Source organism: Oryzias latipes, chromosome 15 (genome assembly GCF_053564925.1).
Source record: "Oryzias latipes strain Hd-rR chromosome 15, Olatipes_Hd-rR_3.1".
Lineage (NCBI taxonomy): Eukaryota > Metazoa > Chordata > Actinopteri > Beloniformes > Adrianichthyidae > Oryzias > Oryzias latipes.
The window spans coordinates 14,112,929-14,129,539 of NC_136251.1; the positions used below are offsets into that span (position 1 = coordinate 14,112,929).

Genomic DNA, 16,611 nt, shown 5'->3' on the forward strand with positions numbered 1-16,611 from the left:
TGCCCACCTTTTTGATAATATGTGCCTGTTTGAAAGAGGGTGAAAGGCAAGGGTAGCATGCAATTTGGAGATACTACTGTGCAGCCGTTTGCAGCCTTCACCCCCCTCTCCATCTTCTGATTATGTGATTCGCCCTGGCAGATGAACAAATAGAGGAGAGAAAAAGGTAGTGTTTGACACCGCCATTTTCAATGACAAAATACAATCTAGCCAGGGCCAGTAATTTGACAGTGAGGGATTAGAGCAGAGCGAGGTTGGGCCCTAAGATTAAGACGCAGCCACAGCTCTGGGATCTTGAATTTCATCATCTCCAGCGCTCGGGCACAATGGCGTATTCTTCCCCCTCTGTCCTTCGCTGCCTGATGAGGGGTCAGGAGAACTCACCTCTCCTTCTTCTTCTGGTCCTTGTGAAAAGAGCGGCACTCGTGTGTGCTGACTTCAAACTAACTTCCCTAGAAGGGGAGGCATGGCAGAGGGCCTGAATTTCTCTACTGGTCTCAGTTTTACAATGCGGGTGCACTTCATCCACACGTCTCAACATAAACAAACGTAGCCAGAGCCCCCCAACCGCTGACATTCAAAAGCAGACAAACATAAAGCTGACACGAAGAACCCATTTGTAAGCAGCATTTAGAAGCAGCTGCTTAGAAAGAATGCCCATTCTTGTGCTAGACTGCCCTCCAGTGGTCACTAATATTATCAGCATTCCAAATAAGACCGAAAATGAACAGATTTCCAGCACAAATGCAAGAGTAAATGCTAACAGCTATAGTAAGCTAAAGAACTAAAAAATGATCAAATTTAAAACAAGTTATTCGGTCAACACTAGTTGGTATGCGTGAGAACAAACTCAGGATAAAAAAATACATTAAAAAAATGAAAAAAATGCTGTGCATTTATATAGTGCTCATCTTCTTCAAGGCCCAAATACTTTACAGTCTTGATCCCGTTCATTCATTCACATCTGTTCATTCACAGATGCTGACAGAATTGCCACGCCAGGCACTAAACAGACCATTGGGAGAAATTTGGGGTTCAGTTTCTAGCCTGACGACACTCAGACACATGGATATGCAGGGTGGGAATCAAACCTGCAATCACAATCTCAATCCTTTTATTGAGCTTTTTGACACATACGAAGCAGTGTCAGAAAAGTACCTTATAAATAGAGGCTTAAAGTCCCACACCAATCCTCTTTTGAGCTACTGTAAAATCCTTCCCAGCGGTCTTTTATTTATGATTACGGCGTTTTTAGACAATATCCAAAAACCTGTGTCGCTTTCTAGGACCTAGTTTCTGCAGAGCAGCAGTAGTTCAAATGACTGAAGCAGGGTTAGGGTTTGAGTCAGATGCCAGCTCAGATGAGGACGAACCTAACAAAGAATCAGAAGATCCAATGAATCTAAAAATGATTTTCTGATGTTCTCACAACGAAATAATCAACTGAATTAAGTTTGCGAATAAAAACTTCAACAAATGTAATAAACAGATTTACTATGCTACTTGTGTCCGGCATAAGAAAAGTACCGTGTTTGTATTAAAGAGGCATGTCAGCGCCAACCAAGCAAGAGTGAAAATGTCTCCATAGTTTTGAGGTTTCTTCTTATCAGGTGCCAGCAGATGTGAGCTGTTTCAGTTGGTAATCATCAAGCAGGAGCAAGAGTGTGAGAGTGTGAGGGCAGCTGGTCCCCTCCCATCATTCCTTCCTCTTCTTCATTCCTGCTGTCAGAAGGTCCTTTGATCCTTCTCTCATTAGTCAGGTATGCAGAAACACGGGCAAACCCACAAACTTGTCGTTTTCCTCTGCCTTTCTTGCTCTCTCCCACGCTCTGGTCAGAAACCGCCGGCTGACCTGTGCGTCTTCTTCACTCTTCATCAAGGCACACAGAGGCAGAGCCCCGTCTACTGTCACTCAGTCTGACATACGTAAAGTGAATAAGTCCTTGCAAACAGAAAGTTCACTACAAATATTTTCTCCACACCTACATATTTTGGTCTTGGGGGTCCTTCTTGGGGCCAGCATCACCCCCCTCTCTGTCCAAGGCCACATCAGGACACTCATATGTTAGTTTGAGACTATAGTGATTTCAAATGTTTCACGGTTTTAAAAAAAATCTGCTCGTTTTTCCTTCTGGACATGTCATAATTATGCTAATAATGACTACAGAAGCAGGAAGTGTGTTCTGCAGAAGAACATATCTGCTGATGACACGTTCACTGAAGACAGAAGCACAGGCTTCCTGCACAACAGCAGAAAGTTAAAGCTCATTCTTTCAGATTAGTTCAGAGATCAGTCACAGTCCAACTGGAACCTTCATACAAAAACGTGAAAGAACATTTGTTTGAAGTTGCAGGACAGCTCTGCTTTCAGGCCAATGAAAGATCAAAAATAATGAAAACTAATCCACAATTTATTGTTTCCTTAAGACATCTCTTGTTTAATAATAATTATTCAAAACTGTGCAATGGAACCTCAGCAGCTTTAAGGCCCTGACAGAGAAGATCTGACCGGAACTGTGATCTAGTTTTGAAATATCTTTAAAAAATCTGTGGCAACAATTTGTTGTTTGAATTCGGCAAAGATTTTACCCTTTAAATTTGATCCATGTGTCAATATGAGGGTTTTTTTAAGTGCTTTTTATAAATCATACATATTTTCCTCTAAGTGTTTCCTTTTTAATAAATTATTTTAAATATGGAACTATGAGGATCAAGGGCGAACTGTCCAGGGTGTACAACACAATGGATAAGATAACATTCTTTAACAGGTTTGAGTGTTTCAGTTTGTTGTGCTTGTGAGAAAGCTTTATGTGGGCAAACATTGAAGGATATAGAAGTTGTTCAAATTTAAATAAATATTCATTTATGTGCAGAAAACCCTAAGACAGATGCACTGTGGTCTAATGTGAGGTGCTCCACTCCACATGTAAGGGTTCGGGGGCGATGTGCACAAAAAAAAAGGCATCATCAGGTGATGTTTTGAGATCCCAGCCCATTATGTAAATCTACCAGGATTCCCATAGGATGTCAGTGCATTTACGATCTGGTTATTAAAACAAGGGCAGAATTATCCAAAGCATTATGAGTTCCCTTCAACATCAAACTTTATCCCTTTTGATTTTTTTTAAATTGATGTCCACTTCTGTCTGGACTTTCTGACTGTTCCTGCAAGTCACATGACCTTTTCCATGACCATCACCTTGCAGTGAGAAGTCTGGGCCGCTCCGCCAGCACAAAACAAAATGTGTTTAAAAAAGCTAAACCAACAAGAATAGAATCTGCTGGGATTCAGGATTTATACGAGATGGAATTTGTTTTTGTTGTTTTTCTTATTTTATAAGATTAGAATAACAGGACATTTTGGTTATTTGGAGCAGGAGAAAAGTCTTTCTCACGGCATCCTCTCCTGGTAGCTTCAGAAACTGTGATTACAGAGAGACAGAAAGACAAAAAGCAGAATGAAACGAGCAGAAAACTCCCCAGGAATCTCTGCACAGCTCTGAACAGCTTCAGCATTAACCAAGCAAGGACCCTCTGCAGGACTCCGTCTGTTATTCCTTACATAACAGCCAAAATCCATAAATTCATATTTATGGATTTTGATGACATCCATCCAGCATAGTTATGCTGTGTATCCTGATGACATTGGGACCCACTGATGAGCTTTTAAGTTGTGCCCTAACCCTAACTTCCTAAAGCTCAATCAAGACAAAACTGACATTTTAATTGTTGGTCCTGAAGCTGAGAGAGAAAGGGTCCAATCCTATTTATCAACTCTTAATCTGAATGTTTGCAGTTAAGTCAGAAACCTCGGTGTGATTTTAGATGCAGATCTTAACTTTGAAGCACACGCAAACTAAGTTACAAAGACTGCATTTTATCATCTTAGAAATATTGCCCGAGTGAGACGGTTTCTCTCCAAAGCCAGTGCTGAAATATTAATCCATGCATGTAGGTTTTGAAAAGTGGCCGGATTCTCTCTGTTACATCAGTCACACTAAAGCACGTCAAAGTCGCAACACCAAACGTCACGCGATACATCCCACTAAAATTAAACCCAAACAACCGAAATGGGCAAAACACAAACTTAAAAGTGGTAAGACACGGTAAAAGTGTCTTGCATGCAACTCACCCCCCCCCCCCCCCCCCCCCCCCCCCCCCCCCACACACACACACACCGGTCCGCGGTAAACGTGCCTTGCGCTGCACCTCAACAACACCCCCCCCGCCCCGGTCCACGGTAAAAGTGTTTTGCATGCAACTCACCCCCCCACACACACACACCGGTCCGCGGTAAACGTGTCTTGCGTTGTACCGGTCCGCGGTGACAAAAAGGTTGGGGACCACTGGGATAGATTATTGTAATGCTCTTCTTTCTAGTATTAAGAAAAATACTATCAACTGGCTGCAGCTTGTTCAAAATTCGGCTGCACGCCTTTTAACTAGAACCAGAAAAAAGAAGCACATTACTCCAATTTTGAAGTCTTTGCACTGGCTCCCAGTCAGCTTTAGGATCGATTTTAAGGTTCTTTTATTACTTTATAAAAGTCTAAATGGAACTGGACCCTCATTTTTATCAGATTTACTTTTAGTATATGACCCTCCCAGAGCCCTCAGGTCCACAGGTGCAGGTCTGCTGGTGGTCCCAAAGGTCAGAACTAAAACCCACGGCGAGGCCTCCTTTCAGCACTGTGGGCCTCGCCTGTGGAACAGCCTGCCTGAGGACGTGAGGGCTTCAGCCACTGTGGAGGTTTTTCAAAAGAAACTTAAGACACATCTTTTTAGTAAAGCTTTTACATAGTTTTTACTTGTCCACATGTTTTTATTTGATTTTATAAAATTTTAACAACCAATTAGATTTTTTTTTGTGTTTGATTTTTGTGTTTTTATTAATTAATTTTTATTATTATTCATTTATTTTTACTATGTTTATTATTTTAACTACGATATTTTTATCTTATTTTTTGGGAAGCACTTTGAGATGCTCTGTAGCATGAAAAGCGCTATATAAATAAAGTTGAATTTGAATTTGAATAACTTCCACGCACTTATACCCTCAGACTGTTTCAACGTGAAGACGGGCTTTTAAAATGGATGCATTTTAACTTGGAAATTGTTTTGTGACCTCAGACTTTTCACAAACATCAAAGTTCTCTGGTTTCTACTTTAGGTTCAAAAGACAACGGCTGTGTTTGCTTTATTTTTTAAAGAGCGCTAGAGACTTGGAGCAGCTGGGAATGAAAGAACATTCTGAGTGCATGTCACTCAGACAGAGCGGACTGAACATGCGAGGGCGGCCCTAATGCCAGCTTTGACAGCAGTTAGGAGGAAAAAAAGGGGGTATACGTCTCAGCTGGCACGCAGCAGTACCACTGAGCGAGCTGTTTGCTCATGAACAGAGCTGCTCTGTGTGAGCCGGAGAGGCTGCTGAGTGTTCCTGAACAACTTAGACAAACAAGCCTAATGTGTAAACACAAGGGCCCCATTTGTTCCACATGTCAATTTGACTAAAACACAGAAAAAAATTCAGCATTTTCGGAAAAACGGTTCGATTCTTCCTCCAAACTGTCACTCTCATGCACTACTACAGAAAAGTCAAGTTTTAGCCAAACACCTCCCCAGACAAGAGATCATTCTAGCAACATCTGTGTTGTGTGAATGTCTGAGCCCACCACGAGGTTAAAACTGTAAAACTACGACCAGGAAAGTGTGCAGAGACCCCTATCTTTGTATTTATGAAAACCCCAAGATAATAGTTTCATCTTAGTAGCCCGTAGTACCACAAATAAACCACACAGGGGCAGAAGCTGCACATCAAAATGCTAAACTTCTGCTTTGAAGCTACGATGAGGATTGAGGATTGAGAATGAGGACAAAAAAAGGGTTTCAAAAGAGAGCAACCGTTTCAAAAAATTTACCAAGGTAAGTAAAGTTGGGATGTTGTACTCACATTTTCAATAACAAACGTCCATTCTTTGTCCTCAAACTCCTCTGCATGGGGATCCTGTGGGCACAGGAAAGACACATTTGAACTTGCTTCCCCCCCATTCCATTTATTTTGAAAAAAAAAAAACAACAGAAAAAGACAAAATAATTTCATTTTGAAGACCTTCTCCACTTTTGATCCATTTTAAAAATGTTCCTAGTGGTCTTCATTATGATTATGATTTTTAGCCAAAATCAAACCAATCTTTTGTTTTCTAGGGAACAGTTTCTGCAGAGTAGAAGTAGTCCATAAGAAATATGTACTTTACACATAGATTTGAATTAAATACTCATTACATAAAAGACTGACTACAACACATTCCATGTTTATGGCTGCGTAAATATATTTTTGGACGTCATTAAAAACCTTAACAAACATAAATTAACATAAAAGATTAATGACAAACTTTACGACTTGCATAAAAGATGCTCAGAACATAATGGAAAATCTACTAGGTGACTTCTTTCAATGTTAATATTATTCTAACTTCATAAATATGCTGTTTTTTACATTTCTGAAAAGGAGCTGCTCCTTCTTTACATTTTGTTCCATGTTTCATTCTTCAGAAGCTCTCAGATTGATGATACTACAGTAGTAGTGTAATGATTAATTTTAACAATGGTTCCATTCATATCATAATTTGTGGTTGGCTAAAGATCCAGGACATCTTTAGCCCAAACTTCAGCCAGTGTGACTCAGAGAGAAATACCTGGTAATGAACAGTGCAGGTGAAGTTCTCCAGATTTCTTGTATTTCTTTCTAGATAATCAAGTGTATATTAAATATGTGTACAAACAAACACATAAACAAGAAAATAATGTCAAATCCATTCATATTTTAGTTTCCTAAGGTTCAGCCCACTTTTGTTTTTCCACATCAAAATAATCCAAAGGGAACATTAGAACATTCTACCACACTGTATGTTCACTTGTCTTTACTAAATTCTAAATGTTTCCACACATTGGACTAGAATGATGGACTGATCATTTTCTGCTGCCATCACACACGTCTTGTCCGCTGTGATGCACTTGCGGTAGTCATTTTTATGTTATAGTAATACAGACCTACTGTGTCTCAATCCAAATGGTATTTTCCACTATTGATTACATTTGATTTGTTTCATTTTGAAACCATTTTATAGTGGTATGCGGTACAGACCAAAAGCTTGGACACACCTTCTCATTCAAATGATTTAGAAGGTGTGTCCAAACTTTTGGTCTGTACTCTATAGGTCGACTCGATTTAATTCGAATAACCACTGAACTCAGGCTGATGGATCTGGTTGGATCATAAGAATATATATCAATTCACGTTTAGCCTCCCTACACTACAGTTTTTTATTCTTAAGTGTAGCCAAAGAGACCATTATTCCTATCTTGCAATCCAGACCTTCCAGGAAAATTTAGGTCAGAGTCTACAAATAAACACTGGACAAATTTCTAAAAAAAAAAGGTCAATTATTTAATGGAAATTATACACAAAAAAACAGCATAAAAGTCCACTGATCAGCAGAGGTCTGTAGCCGGATTTATCAGTATGCCGGTGATCAGGAATGACGCACAAGCACTTTTTCCTTCAGCATCTTTACAGCACCCAGGTATGTGTGCACCTGTGGAGGAGTTCTGCTTCTTGGGTAACAGGACACTGAGCTGCTCTGTCAGCGCAGAGGCCCAGCATGTTTAAGTAAGTCCGGCGCTGTTTATGAAGCGTGGGCTTAACAGACATCAGCATTCCTCCGGATATTTCCAGAATCGAAGGATTTCTTTAGGAGAGGTCCACAAGTTACCTTAAAGAGGGTGACGGTGATCTCAATGTTTTCTGGGACGGGCCACACCACAACTCCTCTGTAGGGGTTTTTGATGCCAGGCTGCCAGCTGTGAGACTGCACAACAACAATGATGAGAAGGTCACACCTGGTAATTGGAAACAGGTATAGTTTTTGTATTTCTTGGATAAAAGCACTTAATAATGCAAACCTTTGATGATTTCCGCCGACTTCTGCGGGTCCAAACCACCACCAGTTTGTCAGGTTGCCTTTGAGGGGAAAAAGATCAGTGAGAAGAAGCCATGTTTTCAAAACTGCAACATCTGTGGCTACAATAGTTACTCAAATGAAACAAAAATATATTAGTTACTTAATAGCTAGATTACTTTGCATCTTCGTGTCAAACACTAAGAAAACCCTTCAAGTCTCTCCAAACAAAAACATGCTTTGATTGAAGGAACGCAGTCTGATGGGATGAATAAATCATGAGAAAACTGACCCTTGTCTTTGTCTCTGTGGACTGCAGCGCACAAACACACACACGCAAACACACACACACACAAATAGACAAGGTATGGTCTTACCCCATTCATGCAGAAACATGCACACTGTGTCTCATGAAAGCATTCATGACTGCGTCTTCACATTTCATGCCTTCTAACCTGGATTATTGGGAGTTTAAACTTTACTGAGAACTTTACTTTTAAGACTGATCTCACTGAGTAGAACAGAAATGTTGATGACTGTGAACACATCACCATGCTTACAAAAAACCCGACCATGTTGGGGTGTTGGAATTTTGAAATCTCTGCAACAAAACACAAAAATGCTGTTTGTGAATCAGCAAAAGTTATTTAACACTAAGAGTTTTTGACTGACTCTAAATAATGGGGAAGCTATGAGTTATCAGATCTATAGAGAGATCATCTGAACTTCAACATAGTGCATTACATTCAAACTGTGTGTCAGTGTTTAAGCGTGTTTTGTAATCGTTTACTCCAATCAATGACACTTTATGAAGAGTTTTTCCTGCATAGATTTTAACAACCCAATTTATCAGCGCTGCCATCTCATGCCATTTAATTATGCCTGTGATCGAGTATTTCTAGGCTCTTTCAGTCATGTGTAACTGCAAAAACCCACAACTAAATGCTAGGTCAAAGTTAATGCAGAAAGCAAAAATCTCATCACCCACAGACTGATAGTCACTTTGGCCAATTTAAAAGTAAAAACCACAAAAGAAGAGAAGAAAAAAAATGGCACATTTTCACACACAGACACACTTATAGACAAAAAGTTCCATCTACTAAGGGGGAGAATTGTTTCTTTCATGACCGCTACCTGAATTATGTTATTATGTAAAATTGATCCATTTTGCAGGTATAAGAAAACCATAGTATGAGCAACTTTTTTTTTTTTTTAATCGGATAAGGAGAGGTAAACCTGACAGGTGGAGTGTAGTTCAATTAAACTCTATTACAAGCTGCTAAAATGTGCCATAAAAACATGCTTTATTAGTAAGACATGAGGGAAAACCAGAGGTACGTGATGAAGTTTCAAGTGCACACAACTTGCATGACAAATTTTGAGTATTCAGGTGCAAAGAATTAAGAGTTGTCAGCATTGATTATTATTAAACCCATAGTTAATTCAGAAAATCTGCTTATTTCCACTTATCTAATTTTGTAAAGGCATGCATGTATGGTAAACGGCGTATACTTAAATAGGGCTTTACTACCTTCTTAGAAGCGCATTACACTCACAGTCCCATTTACACACACATTCATACACTTATAGCGGCTCCACTGCTGAACACTCTTGCCAACCTATAACAACCAGGAGCGATGTGGCGTTCAATGTCTTGCCCAAGGGCACTTCAACACAGGCGGGCAAGGCGGGAACCAAATCTTCTCATCAGTGGTCAGCTGCCCTATCTCTGCACCACAGCCGCCCAGTGGCTCAGAAACTATTACGGTAATTCAATTCAATTCAATTCAATTTTATTTGTATAGCCCAAATTCACAACAACTGTCATCTCGATGGGCTTCGTAACATAAAATCAAAAGGATCATAAATACATATAACTCAATAGGAAAATATCAACTAACATCTCATGGTGCATTTCTTTAAAAGGCCTATATCATAAAATCTACTTTTTTTTAGCTTTTAGGTGTATTATAATGTTCATTCCTCACTAAAAGAAACCCCAAAGTGGTATTTTGATCCGTTCACGCATTTCTGAGTATTTCACTAAAAACCTGCCCTTTGAGCACCAGCCCCTCCCACCCCACAAAAACGAGCGGATTCTCACGAGCTGATGTAGAAAAGTCAGAGCAGCCCCTTCCATGAAAAGTCTGCGCTGCCAGCATCGCCCCCAGGCTAACACACGCACCCACTTTCTCCGCAGACCTAGCAGTGATCAGCAATAACTCTTTCCTTTTATATCAACAATATGCACATCCATCTTTACCAAAGTTCGGATATTTTTTGTTTTTTGTGGGCGATACGCAGACATGCTGTCGAGGGCCATGGTTGACATCATGAAATGGGCGACACCCACAAAGAGCAAAAGGCAATGCCTCAGAGATCGAGTTATCTTACTTCTGGGTTGGAAAAGAGCTCAGGAAAATAACTAATATTTAATTTAAAAAAACATTCCTTTGTGTGCCAAAGGTAATATATTATCATATTTTTGGATATGGTTTGGCTTAAAAATAGCATGGTTTAGGCCCTTTAAAATGTAGAATTGTATTGAACTGTTGAATGTATGAGCATGCAAAAACTGTAAAAAATTGTTATTTCCCTCATCAGCATTTAGGGATTTCATCTGTAATAATGCCATACACTAAAAAAAATGCCATACACTAAGAAAATTACTGGTTTTAAACCATATTTGTTCATTTTTCTGACTTGTGCTCTAATTCAGGTCAAACCTCTGAAAAAAAACAGCCTTCTGCATTCAACCTGTCTTCTGAACACAGCGTTGCAGCTGCAACTACAATTCCTATTTTACCTTATATTTTATGACTGTTATTTATTTAATTAAGTTAAGCACTTTGAGGTGATTTTTAGAACCAAAAGTGCTATAATATAAAGTTGAATTTGAATTTATAGTGGAAATTGAACACCTGTCCAAATATATGATGGCTTTATTCTGCACTCAAGACCTTAGTATGAGGATTTTGATATAAGCTCATGAGGATTTTGATATAAGCTCAATTCCTGACACATCAGAAAAATGCCAATGTTTTCTATCACATTAAATGATTTCAAAATGGTCAAAATGTCTTTTTAACAGACTGTAGTTGAAGCAACTGGGTGTTTGCTGAAAGTGCCAATTTATCAACTGGAGTGTCTGTACGGTTTTACAGAATTAAAAGCTCAAAAGTCCCAGGCTGTTTGCTGTGCAAATGCATATCGTTTTTAGCTACCATGACACTTCTGGATGAAGATGCTCATATCTTGAAGCTGAATCATGGCATCTGCCTGTTATTCTTGAAACGTTTCACCACATAACCAAACTATTTAAAACAACTTTTTTTTTTATAAAAGATGAAGAAACTTGACATTTTGCTCTTGCATTTTAAATCCGCTGAAGTGTCTCATTATAAACTTCAGGTGGGTTCGGGTCCATCAGTGTTGTATTTGGACAACACAATTTCAATCTCAGCTCTCAATAAGATCAAACACACTTATAACCAACTGAACCATAAAAACTCCAATGAGGGAGCAGATGCTGACTTTTCCAGAGGGGAGTGTAAATTTGGCAATGTGCAGTCAATAAATGAGGCTGTGTAGACCGGTAGCAGGCAAATCTAATGGAAAAAGAATTATCACATATTCAACTATATTCTTCAAAAATGAAGATAACTCTTTGAGTTATTCATTTTGTAAAGACCAGGGTCAAAGGTAGTCTGGACCTCTTAAAAAAGCAAGGAGGGTTACTGTCTTTAGAACAAAAAGATGGTTCAAGATTAGACATTTTTTGTGAGAATGATGGCGACAAGCTAAAACTGTTGACAGGCAGCTCAAAAACGCACAGTTAACGAAAAAACATCTTACACAAGCTTTAGAAGATGATTCCTTGATTTTGGAGGATATAAACAGATTTTGTTTTAAAATACATTTCAAGATTTCCAAATTTTGTTGAACTACTGCAGTAAGTTTTAGATGTAGTTTCTCCAGCTACCTACAGACATTTGGTGTAAAACCTGCAGCCCATCTTTCTTTGGTCTGCATTCCAGTTTTCTGTACTCCTGTTCATGGCCTCATACCTCCTTTTATTTTGGACTTCTTGTTTCCTCTCTAATCAGCTGTCAGTTGGTCCCTTTACAGAGGTTACATTGCATAGCAATTGGCAGAACCTATTATCCAAAGCAAATTACAGATTTTTTTTTTACAACAGGGGGCAGTGAGGGCTTGGGAGTCTTGCCCAAGGGCACAATGACTGTCTAGCCTGAGATTTAAACGCCTGATCAACCAATTGGCAAACAGGCTGCTTAACCCAGTGAGCTACAGCCACGCCCTGTAGCTTTTTTCAACTTTAATCTGCTCTCATCCAGAACGTTGTATCTGAGCTGCTGGGGAACTGCTGTCATCTTGATCACCTCCTTTAGGTAGTAGCATGTTGCTCCCACAGACAGACACACTGGATGGACCAACTATGGGGATTCTGAGCAGCTAAAATGCAGTCTGAAGAGGAAAACCAATAAGACCTTGAGATTTTTTTAAAAAAAGACCACTTTTGCAAGATAAGGTTGGGTTCACTACCTGCCATTAAAAAAAACCCACATCTTGGAATGCATGCTTTGAGTTCTAATAAAATCGAGTCAGTTGGTTTAAAAAAAAAAAAAAACATCCCAGCATGGTATTATAAGTAGAAAATAAACATAAAAAAGTTTTGACAACATAATCTATATACGTTTTTCTTTTTTTTTGTAAAAAGAAAAACAAAATCCTTTTAACATGGGAGCAAACGGTAAATTTCTCCTTTTTAGCACCAACTTCTAGTATTCATTTGAGCAAATGTGCTACCTCTTGGTTTGCTTTAAATTCATGACTAAAAAATGGGAGCTTGGTTGCTCCCCAGCATCACCTTCAAACATTTGCGCATTTCAACCTGATGGACAATGTGCATGTATCAGAAGACAAAGAAAAGCTGTCACATTTATAACACTTAACACTATGTAAATAGTTTTAAATATTTTACATTTTTTAGCCATAAACTTCATAAAACTATAAATACTTATTAATCATGACAAGGAGACAACCATGGAAACCTATGCTATGCATACATATTTCTTAAATGTTTACAGTTAAAGTAGAACTGTTAATTTTCTCCAGCTTTAGGCCAGACTGGAATGAAACGGCACAATAACAAACCACCGTTTTATATGATTTTAAGAATAAATCAATCAAGTGTGCTGCAAACCAAAGTCATAACAGATCCCCCCACACTCTTGTCAAAAGGACTTGTAGCCCATCCTGTGGTGATTAATGAAGTCAGTGCTCTGCAAAAGAACTTATCAATAAAGGTTTCAGAGGCCATCACATTTTTTTAAACCATCTATGGATTTTTCCAAAGATGATGAAAAACTACATTAAAAAAAATATTACAATTCCAAAGCTGAAGAAATCAATTTGAAGTGGAAGGTCAATGTTTAAAAATGCGACAACTCCCATCTGTTAGTTATGTGATTGTAGAAAAACGGAAATTAAAAAAAAGACTGTCCTAGCTTTGTACCTTAGAAATGTCAAAGCTTTACGACTTCTTTTGGCTCTGCAAATGTCTTAGAAATAAAAGAGTAAATTTAGATTGACATGACAAAACAATGAATACTGGGTAACGCTTTCTTTTACAGTACAGTACTTACAGTGTACTTAAGTGGTATTTACATGGTACTTTTATTGTAACTACTGGGTACTTACATGGTACTTGCTGTGTATTTATGTGGTTGCAATGCCTTTTGTTAAGTTGGTAAAAGAAGTATTTTCGTTTATGTAATTCATGCTTGACAGTTCGTTTTGGAAAATAGTCAGAGTGAGACATCTGTCGTTTCTGTTAAGTTTCGATTTTAAATTTTTGTCAGAGTGAGTGCTCTCACCATGCGTTCTCAAGTTTGATGGAGCACATTTTCACGGAGATGCGGCCATGTTCGTGCAGAGCTGGCTCTGTGCGTGCAAGCGTTGGGAATTTTCCGTCATTGTAAGTTGATTATACATTTTTTTATGTTTCTTAGGAAGTTGTTTAGCTGTTTCTTGTGCAGTTTAAAGTGTTTCTTACAAGCTGTAAATTAGCATTTGGCCTGTCATACCTTTATGGAACGCTAATGTCTGTGAACACATTTTTTCTGTTTTGTTTCAGTTACAAATAATAATATGAGTATTGTTCAAGATGAAGACAAATTAAAGAAGCAACTCAAACCAACTTGGAAGTACTCGTATTTGTTCGCTGGCTGTCTAGCAGCATCAAATCACATGTTGTGAGGACAGTACAGTGGTACTATTTTGTTCATACTTATGTGGTACATACTGGGAATTTATAATATATTTACTGGGTATTTGCATGTTGTGCAAAGGTGTCTTTTGTGGTACTTACCACACGTAAGAACAAGGTAAGTACAAATAAAGTACCTTGACCTTTAGGTCTGCACTCGTATGTTTCATGGTATTTACAATGAATTTACCACAGAAACTACCCTTTAAGTACAATGAAACTGGACTGTAAAAGAAAGTCAGCCCTATTTCCACTCTATTACATGGTACTTTCAGTAGTAAATGCTGGGTATGTTCACATATTACCTTCCCGTACAGTGTGCATACACACTTGGTCTTCTGACCTCACCAAATGAGACAATGCTAACTTGTTGGTAAAGGTGAAGTCACTGCATTGTAAAAACATATTCTGGCCTGATTACTTCTTGTAACATGTAGCAAATTTAAAGAGAAACAAGACAGCAGTGAAAACAACAATCGTTAATATGATACACTTTTGCAGCATAACAGTAAAACGGTAAAAAGGAGCATTCCAAAGAACACATTTTTTTCATATTATTTATCTTTTCTTCCAGAGTTTTGTGTTGTTCCAGGAATGATTCACACTCCTTTTTGCATTTATGGTTGACAACTTTTCAATTTATAAGAAGTACTGTCCTTGCTCCTGAATTCAACATCATCCAAGAATCCTATAAAGCTTTAAAGTCCAGTTTACAAGCAGACTGGTTAAAAACATTGACTTGTATAAGAGAACTGGACTGAACATTCCAAACAGGAAGTACCCGCTGGCTCCAAGAACCCAAAATTTCTCAGAATTCTATTTAGAAATAATGAACTATTAGTCATTCTATTTATCAGAATAACCAGCTACATTTTTCCGCCATGTTCTTTATGATCCTACATTTTTTCAATAATATTTTTTTTTGTTGTGCAAGTTATTCAAGTTATAAACCGACCAATCAGATGCCTCAATAAAAGTATGTGGGGCCTGCCGTCCCCCACGTCCAACGTTCAAAATGTTTGACCGAATTTGGATCAATCACTGCTTATCGACTAACGTCTGGCTCCAACATAGCTGTTTCCAATATCGCAACTAAATAGACTTCATTTAGTTGGAGCAGGAAGTAAGCCGTTTTCAATGGGTGATGTCACAAGTTGAACACAAGAAAAATTAATTTGACAGACATGTGCTGATTCATTATTTTGGTGGAGAAGGTGTGATGGTGTGGGCCGACATGTAATTCACTGGAAAAACTGAGCCAATGCAGGGCTCCAGACTAAGTTTTTTCACTAGGAGCACTGTGGCCCCCAACTGAAAATTTTAGGGGCACAAACAGAAAATTTAGGGGCGCATACCGTAATTCAACATTCTAACCAGATCTACTAATTTCCACTGTATTACGAATAAATACTTTAATAATAGATGCAGAAATTACAATGTGCTGTTTCAAATTCAGTGTCATATTTTATTCTGCCCTTTTGAAGATGCAACAACAAGGTAAACTGACAGCACCATCGCTGTCATGACAGTACAAATAGTAAACAAAATACCATACATTTAGAATAAAAAAAAGTTTTTAGCAACAAAGTGATTACCGTAGTAACCTGTCGGTCATTTCACAGTTACAAACAATACTTAAATGTATGTAAACATTAGGGGATGGAAATTCATGTTGGCCACACCAAATAGGTGCAGCCAAGATGCACAATAATTTGAGATCACCCAGATGGACGCAACGCTGCACAGATCACCTGGTGTGAGACGTATATTTTTGTTTTTCCTCTAACATCACCTGTCAATCAAAACAAAAATATCACGAGAAAGGGGTGGGAGCAAGACCCCAACCTGAGCGAACGCAGCTGGAAATTTAGTACTGAACTGACTGAAAGCTGCCCTACAGACTACAAAACAATGCATTATGGGACATGTGTCCTGATGGGTTTTTGTAGTTCACTGATCAATTAAAATAATTTAAAATACCAACTGATTAAAAAAGGCTACAGCCATTAAAAAACATTAAAATAATTATAAAAGATGTAATATCACAGATCATACTTAGGGGGAGAGGCATATTAAAACTAAATTGAATGTTAAGGACTACAACTTCCTGTTCTCCTTCAGTCTCGCTTTAGCTTCGCCTTCATGTTCTTACATGTGTTAAGTACCAGACACCTTTGCACAACATGTAAATACCCAGTAAATATATTATAAATACCCAGTATGTACCACATAAGTATGAACCAAATAGTACCACATAAATACACAGCAAGTACCATGTAAGTACCGAGTAGACACATAAAAGTATCCAGTAAGTTCCATTAAAAAGTACCATGTAAATACCACTTAAGTACACTGTAAGTACTG

General features: G+C 38.4%; 1 protein-coding gene across 10 annotated transcripts in view; it reads right to left on the reverse strand.

Moving 5' to 3' along the window:
- ehbp1 (EH domain binding protein 1) overlaps positions 1-16,611 on the reverse strand; it is a 147,268-nt gene that overhangs the window by 121,909 nt on the left and 8,748 nt on the right. For all 10 annotated transcript variants that reach the window (XM_078931791.1, XM_078931786.1, XM_078931790.1 and 7 more), the window contains exons 3-5: positions 7,963-8,020; positions 7,773-7,868; positions 5,951-6,004 (exon numbers count right to left, since the gene is read on the reverse strand). In XM_078931791.1, coding sequence (XP_078787917.1) covers positions 5,951-6,004; positions 7,773-7,868; positions 7,963-8,020 — 208 coding nt within the window. The remainder of the gene's footprint in view (positions 1-5,950; positions 6,005-7,772; positions 7,869-7,962; positions 8,021-16,611) is intronic.